At 52.4% G+C, this 16,756-nt stretch overlaps 1 protein-coding gene across 1 annotated transcript in view; it reads right to left on the reverse strand.

Annotated features, from left to right (window-relative positions):
• The window catches only part of EP400 (E1A binding protein p400), a 97,987-nt gene that overhangs the window by 74,547 nt on the left and 6,684 nt on the right, over positions 1-16,756 (reverse strand). The window contains 2 exon segments of the mRNA XM_053901867.1: positions 8,631-9,991; positions 12,686-12,849. Coding sequence (XP_053757842.1) covers positions 8,631-9,956 — 1,326 coding nt within the window. The 5' untranslated portion in view covers positions 9,957-9,991; positions 12,686-12,849.

The following is a 16,756-nucleotide window of genomic DNA, read 5'->3' on the forward strand; positions in this document are numbered from 1 at the left end:
CTGATTCACTGATGCTGCGCCTGAGAGTTTTTTCCAAACGGCAAAGGTAGAACCTACACTTAGAAAACCCGTTTAGTGAATTACAGTTCCTCCAAATGATGGCATGTTCGGAGCTGTCAAAATGAGAACAACTGAAAGTAAATAAAACATGAGAGTTGGTTGAAAGAGAGTAAATACACCGCGTCAACTGACGTATATCATACAACACCTTTGTGTCAGAAGGACAGAATTATGGGCAATTATTCACTTCCTAACAGAAAAATCACTGAGAGCTACTACTTACAAGGGTTCTTCTCGTGAACACGTGTGCGCGCATACACGCGCGTGTACGTATTACTGTGCACGGGACACCTCTTACCCATAGCGCTACCTCGGCATTTTCTGGAAGCAAATTAATACATACGCAACACAGAAAATTCTGAATTTATTTCTAGCGTTTCATTGGTTGATACAGATTAGACAATATAAAAACTCTACGACTTACTGGCTGTAAATAATAAAACTCAAACTGAGATGTTTTTTCCGAAGAAAACAAGGGACGTGTTTTCATTTCAACTCTTTTCCCACACACTCCATTCTCCTGTTTCCAGAGGCACGCAGTCATATTTGCCTCAGAGACCTGTAATTCAGACTGGAGACTCCCTGGTCTTCCTCTCGTAGTCTCTTAAATATTTGATTACAAAATATATCACGCACACAAAAAAATATCCCAAAACGCATATGTGACCTTAAAGGCATAGTAAAATCGATGAGAATTTAAATAGTGGGATATGGCTGTTCACTGAACACTGTTCAACTTTTCTGTTTGAAGTTCTTCATAATAAAACGTGGAGAAGGGAAAGGAGAAAAATGAACACACGCAGTTGGAAAGAGTAGTAACGGCAACCTCCCGTGGGCTGTTCACGAGGCTCAGACTGCCGCTCCTGCCCCTGCCCCCTGCCCCGCCCGGGGACTCGCCACCTGAGCCGAGTGTGCACGAGTGTGCACCTCCCGGGACGCCGTCAGCTCAGACTCCCCCCACAAGGTACTCCTTGGGCTCTGCTTCCTAGAGAACCTCCCGTAAGCCCTTCCGCTCCATAAGGTGCGGCTGAGCCCCACACACACCCACGGGCGTCGGGACCACGGCCGCCCCCCTCCCCACCGGTGGCTCTCGTCAGCACTCCTCTGTATGAACGTGAACGATCCACGGATCCGGGCTCCTGCTGGGGGTCGTCCGGTTCTTTCCAGGCGGGGGCGATTAGGACCAGCGCTGCGGGGAACGCTACCGTAGCCGGTCTCCGGTGTAGACGCTCGAGAACTCCTCACGGCACGCTGACGGGACAAAGGGTCTGCCCGTGTCCACCTTTTTAGGTCACGCAAAATGTTCCCACACACCTCCATGCTACATTCCCGCCAAAAGTAGATGAGAATCCCACTGACCTACGTCAACAGATTCTGTCCAGTTTCACTTCTGGAAACCTAGTGAGTGTGGTGGCGGATGACAGTGGCTTAATCATCTGTGTCACTGTGGAGACCGCACCTGTTTCTCGTAAGCTGACGGGCACTCCTTGCCTTCCCATCCCCCCGTCCTCGGGCAAACATTTATCAACCCGTCTATAAACACGATAATGCGTTCCATTCTGCTAAGCATGAACGGAAAGACGCACTGCTGACAGAAGTTCCCACGATCTCAAACGTAAAGAATTTAACTTCGATCGTGCCGGACTCGTTACGAGAAGCACCTACGCGTCTGAGGGCCAAATTACTATTCCCCACCAGAGGGAACCGGAACAGTGCAGAAACGAAGTCTGGGCTGGGTCGAGGAATACACAGGATGAACCTTAAACGCTCTGTGCTGGCAAGGAAGGAGGGGCTCAGAGAGTGACGCAAACACATCAATGGCGCCCGAGGGCCAGCTCGAAGGTCTCCACATCACCTGCCATTTGACCATCAAAACACACAGCAATAGAAGACGGGGAGGGGAACGGGCAGCGGACGACGGCGGAGGCACGAGGAGGCCCAGCGGAGGTGGGCAACGCGGGCACTTGACAAAGCCCACAAACCCTAACGCTCAGGATCTGCGCACGTCCTTCCAACAGATTACACCTCGATGTGACGGAACTCACCACCCTCGCGGGCCAAAGAAGAAAGATCACATGATCACACGAAGAGATGCACAAAGAGCATCTGACAAAATTCAACAGCCATTCGCGATCAATACTAGACATAAAGAACCCTCCACCCGGTGAAGGACGTCTATAAACTCCGCAGGCAAATATCAGGCCCACCGGTGAGAAACGAAATGCTTTCCCCCAAACATCGGGAGGAAGGTGAGAATGTCTACTCTTACTACTCCATTTAAGAGCATATTTGGAAGCCCTTGCCGGGACAATAAGGCAAAACAAACAAAAATAAATAAAGGGCATATAGACAGGGAAAAAAGAAATCTTGCCTCCTTTGCAGACACAATTCTCTATGTAGAAAATCCCACGGAATCTACAGAAAAGCTCCTAAAACTAATAAAAGAGTTCAGCGAGGTTGTGGAACATAGGTTCAAATAAATCACCCGTATTCTTATACACTTGCAAGGAACATCTCAAATTCTTTTTTGGTTGCCATTTACAGTACCGCAGAAAAACCGGACTACTCGGTTACAAATCTAACAAAATAGGTACGGAATCAGCATGCTGAAAAGTCCAAAACACAGACAAAAACAAAAAATGACCAAAACAGAGAGACACGGCATATTCCAGACTGGAAGGCTCAATACGGTCGAGACACTACTCCTCCCCAAACTGGTCAAGAGACTCAGTACAATCCCAATCTAAATTCCGTAGACAGCGACAAAGCGGATTCTAAAATTTCTATGAGAATGACCAGACCAATTTTGAAAAAAGCAAGTTGAACCCACACTGGTTTCAAGCCTTCCTACAAAGCTACGGTGGCCGACAACGTGTGCCACTGGCAGAAAGACACACACACGAAGAGAAGACCGAAGAGTCTAGAAAGAGACCCACACAGACAAGAGTCGGCCCGTGTTCGGCCAAGATGCAAAGTCAGCGCAAGGGAAGCAGAACAGTGGGTGTACGACACGGTGCGGGCACAACAGGAAATCAACACGCAGAAAAATGAACCTCTGCGTACGTCTGCCACGTCATCCACAACTTTACTCAGAGGGGACCGTGGACCATACAACTTCCAGGAGAAATCACAGGCGATATCTGTGACCTCAGGCTGAACCAAGAGTTGAGATACGACACCAAAAACACAATCCATAAGATTAAAAAAACGGTAAAACAGTGCATCGAAATGTAGAACTTCTGCTCTGTGAAAAATAGTGTAAAAGAAGAAAAGCATAAGCCTTAGAATAGGAGAAAAACATGTGCAAATTTGTACCTGACAAGAAACTCACATTCACGATACAAAGAATTCTCAAACGCGACAGCGACACACACGATTCAACTACAACACTCGGCAAAGAAACACCAAGACTTTCCCAAAGAAGATACCCAGCTGGCCAGTTGAGCCCACAAACTGGAACCACTGCACACATGTCAGCACGACCAGAGAGGACATACGGGGCCCAGCGGCCACGGGGGGGTGGCAGGAACGCGGCACGGAACAGCCCCCGCCCCCCCCCCACCCGGGCGACTTTGGCAGCTTCTCCTGAGATCGAACCCACACTCAGCAACACCCCGCAGTCCTCCTTTGAGGTTGCGTCGTACCCACAGGACACAAAGGCCTAGGTTCGCACACACACAAGGCTGGATACGAACAGTGACAGCAGCTGTGCTAAGTAAACAAGCCAAGTGTCCTTCACAGGGTGAACGAATAAACAAACCGAGAAAAGACTACTGGTAAATGGCATAGCGTGGACACTCAGCGACAGAAGCCACACGCGGTAGGGCTCCCTCTAGATTTCATTCTGGAAACGGCAAAACCACAGAGGCAGAGAGCAAAGGTTCAGAGAGGGCGACAGAGCGGTTTCTGGACCGCCATGGTGGCCACACAACAGAACCGGAAACAAAACAGAACAGAACTAGAAACTCAACAGAACTAGAGACAAAACAGAGCGAGTTTCACTGAATTAAATAAGGCTAAAAAAAAGTACCATCAGTGACCTAATCCACTGATTAAAATAAAAACCTACATAACAGGGGCGCCTGGGTGGCGCAGTCGGTTAAGCGTCCGACTTCAGCCAGGTCACGATCTCGCGGTCCGTGAGTTCGAGCCCCGCGTCAGGCTCTGGGCTGATGGCTCGGAGCCTGGAGCCTGTTTCTGGTTCTGTGTCTCCCTCTCTCTCTGCCCCTCCCCCGTTCATGCTCTGTCTCTCTCTGTCCCAAAAATAAATAAATAAATAAAAAAAGTTGAAAAAAAAATTAAAAAAAAAAAAAAAAAAGTGTTTTAAAAAAAAAAAAAAAAAACCTACATAACAAATACAGAAAGCGCACCGTTAACAGCAGATGGCCAACCGCTAAGTGCAGAAGGGACAACGGAGCTTGACGATCCGTTTTGCAAGCTTTAAGGTGAAAGCGGACTTTGGAAAGATAGTTTAATGAGATACGGGATATTTACACGGTCTCAAAGTATCTTCCCCAAACTACTCACCATTTACCAAAGGAAAGAGAAGAACTTCCACTGCAAAAGCCTGGTGGACGCCGTCCTCCCCCAGCGGTCAGAGTGTGCGTCACCGGCTGCAGGACCGTGGACCGCACGGCCCCGACACGGCCGTGACCTAGGCACGGGCCACCTCTGCGGCACTCCTCTCAACGCTACACGGCCCACGTCAGACAACCTGCTCTCCAAGGACATTCCACAAAACAGCCAGCCTCAACTAAAAATGGTGAAGGTCAGGAAAGACCAAGGAGCCGGCAGGGCACCTCGGTGGCTCGGTTGGTTAAGCATCTGACTTCAGCTCAGGTCATGATCCTGTGATTTGTGAGTTCGAGCCCCACGTCGGGCTCTGTGCTGACAGCTCCGAGCCTGGAGCCTGCTTGGGATTCTGTGTCTCCCTCTCTCTCTGCCCCTCCCCCGCTGGCACTCTGTCTCTCTCTGCTTCAAAAATAAACAAACAGTAAAAAAAAAAAAAAAAAAAAAGGAAAGAAAAACACAAGGAGTCAGCCCAGATTAAAGACGTGCCACGACATTAATGGAGACACGACAACCAAGCACTGTCAATGACCCAAGACTAGGGTGAAACCACTACGGCTGACCCTCGAACAACACGGGTTTGAAACGCACAGGCCCACGTCTGTGCAGATTGCTGGCGACAGCAGAGTGCTGCAACTGTGTTTTCTCTTCTTCCTTAGGGTTTCCTCCTCTACAGCTTACCGTAAGAACACGATATATAAAACCCATAACGCGCAGAACATATTAATCGACTACTTAGATCGTCTGTAACGCTTCCGGTCAACAATAGGCTCTCGGTAGTTAAGTTTTGGGGGAGTCAAAAGCCGTATGTGGATTTTCCACTGTGCGAGGGGGACGGTGCCCCTGCACTGTTTAAGAGTCCGCTGTATAAAGGACACCATCGAGGCAAGAGACAAAAACTGCACGCGGGCCGTGGCTTAGTCGTAGCACTGATGCGACTTGTACCGCGTTAAGCAAGGGAACAACGTCCCTACCAGATGCTGAGGATTAGGGATAAAAGCGCATGGCCTGGCGTGGGCACCTGCCTGTCACCCACTTCCGGGGGAAACGTGTGCGGACACACGGAGGAGAGAGCGAAGACACCACAGAGGGGCAAAAGGTGCACGTCCGGGGAATCCAGGTAAAGGACATAGAGGCAGTTCTTCCAAAAACTGTTTTTGCAACTCACACGTACGTTTGAAACTGTGGCAAACTTAAAACTAAAAAAACTGTTTACAAGACAGTGTCACTACAAACACGAGAGCACTTTCGTGCCTTCAGACCCAAGAGCCGCCCACTCCCACTCCGTCCTAGTAGAATCTGATCTCTGCTTCCGGGTTCTCGGCATCGCCGATGGCACACTGAGAGATCTGCTTCTCAAACAACTAACGCTACTCAGCTCGCCCTCCGTGGACACCGTGCGGAGCCTACGGTCCCGATGACTCCAGACTGTCTCCCTTCAGCGCTTCTTCCGGCTGCGGAAAACATCAAGTTACCACCTGCTTACACCTTTTTTTCTCTTGTTCTGTTTTGCACTGCTCTTAAAAATACAGGTAGGAGACACAAGAAAGAACCAAACATTTAACACACAGCGCACAAGGAATCCCGAGCACACATTCAACGGGACGGTGTTAAATGACATGCATGCTGGCGCTACCGCTGCGTTACAGTCGACACACAAAAAATGATGATGCGTTAAGGTCTGTGCTGTCATTGACTCATGCAACTTAATTTTATCACCTTATATGCAGGAAGGCTTTTTAACTTTTTAAAAATAAGGAATGGGCTCTGGACAAAAATGCTGAAGAGCAAATAGTAAATCGAAGGTTAAATTATCTGGATGGAGGGAAGTCTGGGATGAGGCTACATTTGAGAACCATCGAAAAGTACCTGAAACGGTTGCTGCTGGGATGAAAAAGCAGCAGAAACATTTGGCGGAAGCTGGGTTGCTATAGCAACGGGAGTCCCAGTCTGCCCATCCTTTCCTGTCACAACCTTTACCTGAGAGGAAATATTTTGAGAAAAAAAGGCAACATAATTTTTAAGACTGCTCAAAATCTTGTCAGAATTTTATCGCTGATAAGCTCGGCGACGTCTGGTGTTTAAAAATGGAACGCTTTTGCATTACCTCCCGTAAGAGGACACCGAACTGACTCACGGTGGTCTCGCCACGTAACAACCTGACGGCCGCGCGCCTCCGGTCTGAGCGCGGGGCGGCACCCGTACCCTCTGCGGCTTCGAACCGTCAACGGGGAAGCGGCAGGAGGTGTCCGGGCGCCAGAGCCCCGAGACCCTCACGGGCGACCCGCGCTGCGTGCCAGCCGCCCCGGGGCCTACTGCGTCTGTCTCAGCAGGAAGGTGCAAAAAGGGAACTGTTTCCTCGCTAGCACAGATAAGGGGGGGCTGAGCCTTTCGGACAACGCTGGAGTCCAGAGAGAGAACTGAAATTCACTATTTCACGGCAACAGAGGTGTCGTCCTCGAAACAGTCGTATAAACTTTTGGAACATAAAAATGGTCCTTTCTGGAAAGGGTGTTAAAAGAAAACACACAATGGCAAAGCCACACAGATACGTCCATAAATCTCAACGAGGACGGCAGAGCAAAGAGACCAGCTTTTGGTCAGCAAAGGCTGATTTCTTTGCAGGAGAAGAGCTGACAGTGAGTTCGACTACTTGAGCTGTATCATAAAACGAAGTCAGTCCCACCAACGTACTGTAGACTACACAACACAAAGGCACAAAGTACAGCACATTACAGCAGCCCTCGCTACCGCCCTGTTTTCATCAGCTTCTTTTTCAGGAAGTACAAGTAAAAGGGTCTCAGCGATCACTATGGAAATGAAAAACCTCAACTGGGGGATTCACTAAGCAGCCGTTCCAGGCACCCGAAAACTTCACTGTCTGAAAGAGATCCTACTCGGTAGGTACTTGCACACACGGGAGTTTAATTTCTCAAACTGAAGGGGCGCCTGGGTGGCTCGGTCGGTTGAGCGTCCGACTTCGGCTCAGGTCACGATCTCACAGTCCGTGAGTTCGAGCCCCGCGTCGGGCTCTGTGCCGACGGCTCAGAGCCTGGAGCCTGCTTCACATTCTGTGTCTCCCTCTCTCTCTCTGCCCCTTTCCCACTCACACTCTGTCTCTTCCTCTCAAAAATACATAAACATTGAAAACAAAAAATTGCTTAATTTCTCAAAATGAAGACTACATCTAAAAATTGAAAAACTCTCATTTTGCTGTAACAACTGTGTTTTAATCACAAAGGCACCACACAAATATACCTAGTGACTTAAAATCATGACTGGTATTCTATAAAAACCTAGTGATTCAAATCCCTTCTTTAAAAACCACATGTGGGGCGCCTGGGTGGCTCAGTCGGTTGGGCGTCCGACTTCGGCTCAGGTCATGATCTCGCGGTCCGTGAGTTCGAGCCCCGCATCGGGCTCTGGGCTGACAGCTCAGAGCCTGGAGCCTGTTTCGGATTCTGTGTCTCCCTCTCTCTCTGACCCTCCCCTGCTCATGCTCTGTCTCTCTCTGTCTCAAAAATAAATAAATGTTAAAAAAATAAAAATTAAAAAATAAATAAATAAAAACCACACGTGTGGGGTGAGGTGGGCCCGTAGGAGTAAAATGTGAAACCCCGACAAGCAGCCAGAAAGTCTCCACACCTCTAGCGTCAGTGCCGGCCAAGACCCGTGCCACCAGCCGAGCACAGGGGAAGGCTGGGTCGTGCCAGGGTAGCCCTCGGGAAACGGGACCACCTTTCTCTGGATGAAAGTGCTCAGTTCTGGACAGCAGTGCTCCTGGGGCCACCCTGCATCTTCCTGCCAGCATCCAGAACTGCCCCCCCTCCCCCCCACCTCAGGAAACAACAAAACATGCCTTCGGGTCTACTCCCGGATCACATCCTGATGAGACCACATCCTAGAAACACCCCGGGCTCGTAGGTTACACGTCAACAACAGTCACCTAGGCTCAAATCTGCGTAGCATGGTCCTCTAATTGTTACGCTGCCGTTTCTCACCTCGTCGTTGATAACCTCAGACTTTTCTTCCTCCTCCTCCTCCTCCTCCTCATCCTCCTCCTCCTCCTCCTCCAGGTCCAAATCATTCTGCCTAAGATAAGCTTGCAACGGAGCATAATGCTTCTTCTTAAAAGCCAAGAAGTCCATCATGTTCCCTTGGAGGTGTTGCAAGAAGAACAACTCAATCAGGTACTCCTTGAAGGCCTCCTTCAACACCTCCATCTCTCTGTAGTGATAGTCCAGGCACTGCTTCCGCATCTGGGCCAGCTCCTGAGAGGCCGGGGGAATCTCCTCCAACTTCTTGGGAGCCTTCCTCACCCCCGCGCTCCCCGCAGACGTGAGAGGAAGGCTGGAGAGGCCCGGGGCCACCGTGGTCCTGGAAGGGCTCGTGGGGGGCGGCGGGGACGTCATCCCAAAGGCCGAAGCCCCCCCGACCCCGACCCCGACCCCGGGCAGCAGGGGTCTGGTCAGTGGCGGCCCCTGCAGCACCTGCTGCGGGACCAGCTGCCCCTGGATGATACTGCTGATCTGGGGGGGCAAGCTCGCGGTGGTGATGTGGCCGGGGCTGGCCAGGGGCTGCAGGCCGGCCGCGCCCGCGGCCGCGGGGCTCTGAGGTCCCAGGTGGTGGACGGTGCCCCCGGACTGCGCGTGGGGCTGTGACAGTCTCCGTTCTCGGACCGCGATGGGAGCCCCCGCGTGCTGCAGCTGCACCTGGGTGCCCGGAGCCATCTGGGCGAGGCCCGAGCTCTCCTGAAACACAAAGTGCCCGCCCCCGGACGGGCTCAAGCTCATCTGCCTCACCAGCACGCTGGCGTCCACGAAGCCCCCGGTGGGACTGCTGCTGCAAAGGCCCAGGCCGGGGCCGGGGGTGCCTGCCCGCACGCTCTGCAGGCCCGGCCCCGGCCCGGGACTGGGCTGGGTGGGGCTCTGAGTCTGCACCTGTTGTGACAGCGGCGAAGTGACCTGGATATACGACGGAGAGCCATGCTCAAACCGCCTCTGCTGGGCGCTGAACTGGAAACCTGGAGAAGTGGGGCTGGGGAGCGGCAGAGGGGCGAGCGTGATCTGGGGGTTTCCCCCCACCACTGGTCCGACGCTCTGAAGGGCGAGGTTCACGTTCTGCCCGGTCACGGGACTCCTACTCATCAGCTGCTGCACTTGGTAGCCGGGCGACTGAGGCGCAGACGGGCTGGCCGACGGCGCGAAGGGCGTGGCCGGGGACTGGGGTGGATTTGGGTGGGCCTGCTGCTCTTCTTCACTGCTGGCGAAGGCCCGGGGCCTCTGCAGCTGGTGCTGGACGCTCTGAGGGCCGCTGCCATGGTGCATTATCGCCCCCCTTTTTAATCCAACTTAAGGTTCTCCTGAAAAAAATCAAAGTTAAAATCGAGTTACTTGAGTCAAGTGTAACCGTCTGATCGGCACTTACTACGAGCGCCATTAAGCAGCACCAGAGAGAGATTCTGAAGGCACGCTCCCACCGGCATCTGACGCAAGTGAGTCTGAGATTCCTGTCGAGCCACGCGAGAGACGGCGCTGGAGCCGAGGTCCCTCAGCACAGACGAGGAACAGGTCCTTTGGGGTCACAGTTGTGCCCAGGGCCAGGGCACAGCCTGGCTGTAGGTGGGTGATCCCAACCGGCTACCATGGACGGTAACCGGCATCACCAGCTCGAGGCCAAGCAGGATCTGAACTCGGCACTGGCACTGGTGACGGGTACGTTTCTCCCCAGAGGCCTTCCCCTGGCCTCGCGGCCCTTCTCTGTTCCCACACACGGTGGAGGGATGGCGCCCCGCTCGCCGGCAGGCAGGACCGCTGCCGAGCAGAGGCGCGGGCTGTATGCTGCCATCACCCATGACCAGAACAGAACACCCCACCAGCCCCCACCAACTTCTGGGCTACATCAACTGCCAGCACACAGAGCACCCACTACGTATCAGGACAAACAGTCCTCTTCTAAGCTCCTAAAAGAGAGGGGCCCAGGCCTGGGGCCAAAGCCTCGCCTCAGACCTGTTGCGGGAGCCAGGACAAAACAGGAAGATGCCTCAAACCTCAGGGAGAGAAGGGGAACGGTGGGCACCAGGGCCCTTGCTTGGGGAGAGTCTCCCTCAGAGGTTTGCAAACTGTCTGAGCCCGGTACCATGGCCTTCAAAGGGCTCCCACCCAAAAAACTGCTTCGCGCACAGAACTAGGGAGGCGCTGGGGGAGAGGAAGACACCCGCTGGGGGTCACCTCTCAGGACAGGGCTGAGCAGGTGGTGAGGTGGGACCCCAAAGTGCTCCCAAGTCAGACCCGGCTAGAGAGTCTATGTCCGCCAGGGACAGGGTGCCACCCACAGCTCCCACCCCCCGACCCACCGCCCCCCGCGGCTGTCTGCTTCCTGCTGTGGCAGGGTCACAGGCACAGAAACACCCTTCCATGGTTTGAAATTCCCACCTGGCTCCCCGCTTCTTGGGTGTTCCTTCCATCCCTGCCCCCCAAAACGAGCAAGAGGGCTGGCCCTCTCGTCCTCATAGCTCATCTCACAGAAAGTAGGGACGCAAACATCATAAACCAGAAGTTATCAAGCTGACAAAGATACATATACGCGTGGAGTGCCCCACGGCCCAGGCCCCGGCTGGAGGAGACGGATACATGCAATCAGAAGCCACAGGACGTACGGCCACACGAGGCAAGGGCTGAGGAGGCTGAAAATCAGGGCCTATTTAAACAGCAGAAACGGCACTCTGTGCTCGGCGGGCGCCTCTGAAGACAGAGCCCAACGATCACAGGCCAGCAGCAGCACGCGTCTACACGGGAAATCAGGGCCACAGGGAGGAAGGCTTTTCGAGCAGCCACCCCGACGGGCGCCCCGCAGAGGGGCCTCAGGCATGCCTGCTGCTCTCAGAACGAGCTTCTGCGCCTGGTCCTCGTAAGCACGCACCGAAGACCAGCGCGGAAATGGCACAAAGACAGAACTACAGGGTCAACACGCACACAGGAGCACAGTTGCGGTTACTTCCCTACAATACGTCCCCAGAGGTGAGCAGTGAGAGAAAACAGAGGCCAGGAACAGACTCTCTTATGTCTCACAACTCACAAACCAGGGGAAGGTAAGAGTCAGGGGAACGGATCACTGACACGTGGTGAAAACCCCATTTAAAGTGTCACCACAAATCGTTCACCAAAATAAATGAAGCACTTTACAAGCTAACGTTCCAAGTTTTTTTACCAGACGTAGGAAAGTCAAAACGGAAATATGTAAAGAACACAAAAGTGAATACTTACTAAGCTCTGAAGAGAATTCAAGTCCCTAAACTTAACGCGGTAAAGTTGTATCTGAAAAGACACATGGATTTGAAAACACGCAATTTAAAAATGTTTAAAACTCAAAAGCAAATCATCAAATCATGACTATTTGGGGTAATTACAACAAAGGACTACGGCCAGTATCACAGAAAGCACTCCTGTAAACTGAAAAAACACTCAAACCCCACAGAAAAATGAATCAAGGACAAAGGTTCACGAAAGAAAAACATGTACTTAAGCAGCTGGAAGGACAACATCCAACCTCACTACTAATGAATGCGACACGCATGGAAATAACTACCTCCCAGGCCCACTTGGCCGAGATGTTAAATCCCACAGCAGGCGCCCTGCCAACCCGCTAGGGGGTGTGGGAGGCAGATGGGGACACGGAGTGGAGATCTCAAAGGGCTCAGAGCCCAGAGCATGCCTAACGGGGTGGGCGATGGTGCTGGGAAAGCACAAGCAACCCATCTGACCCCATTACCTTTGACCCAGTAATACTATCTCTGGGAATCTCTCCTGAGAAAACTGACCTATTTTTTTAAATTGTGCGTAAAAATATTCGTTGCAGGAAAATTCAGTAAAAAAAAACCCCAAAAAACAGAAATATCCAGTGTCCAAGTTCTAGATGGAGACTGTAATAAAAACGAAAAACGTTCAAACATGTTAAGTGAAAAGAGCGAGACACCGATATGTAATATAACCACCACTCTGCTGAAAGTATAAATTACACAGTGATCCAGTGAAACATGTCAAATACAAACACTGACCTTCACCTGGCAAAGGCACACGGCACTGGAGCAGCCACACGCGGAGCCTCAGCAACGCAGGGACCAAGCTAGTGACATGCCCACACCAGGACCAGTCGAGAGACGCCAAGGAGCGGCCAGACTCGAGGATCATGTACCGCAGGTCACTGACATGACGTGATATCCTGGAACGGGCAAAACCAAGGGACAGAGATTAGACAGACCCTGGGGGCTGCAGGTGAGGCAGCAGCTGACCTGAGAGGAGGAGGAGGAGGAGGAGGGAATTTGGGGGTGTGGATCCGTTTCTCCACTTGATTTGTGAGGATGGTCACAAACGCGTTTGTCCCAAGTCACAGAGCCCACATGCTAAAGCGTGAACTCTGCTACGTGTAAATTACATCTCAGCTTTTTGAAAAAGTGAATCCTGACTTCAGTGAGCTTATGGTCAAGATACAGAAATAAAGCCAATCGACTACAATGTAAAGAAATTGCTTACATAAAGCAGCTTTACCCCAAAATGTGCCACAGGTACCCCAAGGGAGAGCAAAGCTACCACCAATGGCAAAACAACATTTTTTTTTTTTTTTTTTTTTTACGGCGGCTGTGTCTACTTTCAAGGTCTATCAGAAAGAGCTGGAGCCAACCCTGAAGCATGGGCCACGTGGGCACTGCTCAGGAGGAGGCCAAGGTCAGTGGCACCAGGCTAGCAGACCACGAGTGCAAGCCCTCAAGACCACTGCACGCAACACTCACCGGTGCCACCGGCAGGACGGTGCCAGCCACGGGCCCATCTGTGCCTGCTGCTGCTCCGTCAGGGCGGCAATGACATCATAAAGGGGCACATCTGGAGACCAGGGAGATGCCACTCTAAGGAATACTGCCTGGGCCCAGTTATCAGTGGAGGGCAGGGCTGCCCGGGCCAGGTCCCTTCAGAGGGTGGGTGGAGGGCCCGGGAGACCGGACACTTACAGCAGCTGCTCCGAGCCCGCTCGCTTAGGCCTGGAACGGCTCCCGCTGCCCGCCCTCCACTCCCAGCTTCCCATCCGGGATCAGCCAGAGTCCAGGCGGCTAGGGATCAGAACCCCCCTTCCTCCCCTTCAACAGGTCGGGAGCTCAAGCCATGAGCCTTGCTGCCTTCCCAAACCCACATCCCTCTCTGCCCCCACGCTTCCCCAGATCCGGCCGGGGCCATCTCCCGCTTCGGGTGGCTCCGCAGTGTTATTGCCATGGTCACGGTGCCCCACCCCGGCCAAAGCAGGGCCGGGCACCGTTCATCACGCAGGGAGCACTGCTGTTCCTGCAGGGAAGTGTTTCTCAACGTGTCCACGCACAGAGCATGCTCACCGCCCCCTATGGGCTGTGAGGACCCAGAGCGGCAGACACGGGGTGTCAGAAGACAGTCCGGCTGCTAAAAATAAGGACCAGTCCAACACCCCAAATGCAAAAACCAGAGCCTAGACTTGGCCCTTGAGATCCACCAAAACACGGAGTACCTCTCTGAGGCTGCTCACAAGTGTGGACTACAGGTTTGACTCCGTTCACTCGCTCCCAGCCCTTACTTATGAGACGAGATTTCCTATTACGAAAACCAGTAAAACCAGGTACAACTCCAGGATATGGAGCTGCATTTTTCAAGCGCATTTCACCTGTACATCATCGCTCCTAGTCAAAAAATGGCAATTAAAATTGAGGGGAAGCGTCACTGCTCATCTACCAGACCGAACAGTTCAGAAGCCAGGCGGCGAGCCTGCTGGGGAGGCCACGGGGAGCTGCGGGACCCCCAAACGGGCCTGGAGCCGCTGCGCACACCTGCACGTGCCCGTGCACGCACTGAGGCCGCCGCTCCGCTTTGCCCTGAGTATCCACCTCCCGTACAAAAACACACCCACACGCCCGCACAAAGTTTTATTTGTAAACGCAGAACATCAGGACCAAACGCCACGTCCATCCATGTCTCAGAGACGGGCTGAATCCACGTGGTCCCTCCATTTCGTGCAGCACCACGTGCGGCCACACAGATGCAGGAGAAAGCTCTCGTGCGTTCACGCAGGGCTAACACGGAGTCAGATAAGCAAAGTGCAAAAGACCATGTGTGAGACGCTACCCTTGCCCACGAGGAAAAGACGGAGACATATAGATACATCTTGCCTGCACGGTCTTCTACCAAAAAAAGCCCCCAGATACACACATATCTGTACATACCTAATTTTTTCTTGAGAAACGTCGTTCCCAGTCCTGTTCGTTACAACAGTCTACGAGCACTGACGTCCCATAAACATCTGCTCATGTAAAACAGGTACTCGTGAAGAATGAGCCAGAAATGAAGGAGGCTGATGACCTGCCGAGGGTGGTGTAGACAGAGCGACAGGCAGTGGAGACAATGACACTCCTATGCACACCATCGTGTATCACTTTGATTTTCAGAATCGTGTGAAAGAGTCACATCTCCAAAAAGCAAAATTAAACCAACAAAGACGAAGAACTCCCTAAAAGCCAATACAAACAGAAACGACAACGGAACTCTAGAAAGGACAACGCAGTCGCCAATGGAAAAGGGAAGGCAGGGGACAATGGAACAACTCCGTGCTGCTGGACGAGAACCAGGAGTCTGTATAAACACGGCTTTTCCCCTTAAAACACATCTAGTTCTGCTACCGAAATGGCCCACAAGCAAGGACACCCCTGAAGAATGGAGGACCCCAGGGGCAGGGGGGCAGGACACGATGACACGCACCACCAGCAAGCAGGCAGCAGCCTCCACAGAAGACAAAGGGGAGAAGGGCTAGGAGATGTCAGGACAGGGGCTCCTGACTCTGTTAACCTTACCCATCTTTGAAAGAGTAGTCAGACCTTCACTTAATGCTATTTGAATTTCAAACTAAGGTTAATGCTGAGAATAAAAACAAATCGAGGCAATGAAGATTAACTAAAGCTGCTCCTTTCACCGCAGCCTCTCTACAAACAGAGAAGCTGATGTGCACCCAACCCCCACACTCCTAAAAACCGGGGGGGGGGGGGGGGGGGGGGGGGGGGGTACGGAGGGGAGGTGGGGAGTCGGAGCAGGCAGCCACAAGTGGGTTAAGAAAGAGCAGGGTGAGGGGCGCCTGGGTGGCTCAGTCAGTTAAGCGTCCGACTTCAGCTCAGGTCCATGATCTCGCGGTCCGTGATTCGAGCCCCGCGTCAGGCTCTGTGCTGACGGCTCAGAGCCTGGAGCCTGTTTCGGATTCTGTGTCCTCCCTCTCTCTGACTCTCCCCTGTTCATGCTCTGTCTCTCTCTCTGTCTCAAAAATAAATAACATTAAAAAAAAAAAAAAAAAAAAAGAGCAGGGGTGAGGGCGCCTGGGTGGCTCAGTCGGTTGGGCGCCTGACTTTCAGGCTGTGATCTCATAGTTTGTGAGTTCGAGCCCCGTGTCGGGCTCTGTGCTGACAGCACGGAGCCTGGGAGCCTGCTTTGGATTCTGTGGCTCCCTCTCTCTCTGCCCCATCCCCACTCATGCTCTCTCTTGTCTTAAAAATAAAATAAAAACATTAAAAAATTTTTTTTCTTTAAAAGAAAGAGCAGGGTGGGGGTTCCTGGGGGGTCTCAGTCAGTCAAGCGTCCGAGTCTTGGTTTTGGCTCAGCTCATGACCTCATGGTTCATCAGTTCAAGCCCCACGTCAGGCTCTGTGCTGACAGCCCAGAGCCTGCCTGGGATTCTCTCTCTCTCCCTGTCTCCCTGCCCCTCTTCTGCTCTCTCAAAATACATAAACTTAAAAAGGAAAAAAAAAAGAAAGACTGGGGTGGGGGTGCCCTGGGGGGGCTCAGTCGGTTAAGTGTCTGACTCTTGATCTTGGCTCAGGTCATGATCTCACCATTCGTGAGTTCGAGCCCTGCATCAGGCTCTGCACTGACAATGCTAGCCTGCTTGGGATTCCTCTCTCTCTCTTTCTCTCTCTCTCTCCCCCCCCCCGCAAGTAAATATGAGGAAAAAAAAAAAAAAAAAGAATTAAAGAGGAAAAAAAAAAGACCGGGGTGAAGAAGGATGCTGGGGCTCCGGGTGAGCTGTGCCCCCACAGGCCAGGACAGGAACTCCTTCGGAGCGGGCCAGATCG

This window comes from Panthera pardus, unplaced genomic scaffold (assembly GCF_024362965.1).
Source record: "Panthera pardus isolate Hobbes unplaced genomic scaffold, ASM2436296v1 HiC_scaffold_14, whole genome shotgun sequence".
Classification (NCBI taxonomy): domain Eukaryota; kingdom Metazoa; phylum Chordata; class Mammalia; order Carnivora; family Felidae; genus Panthera; species Panthera pardus.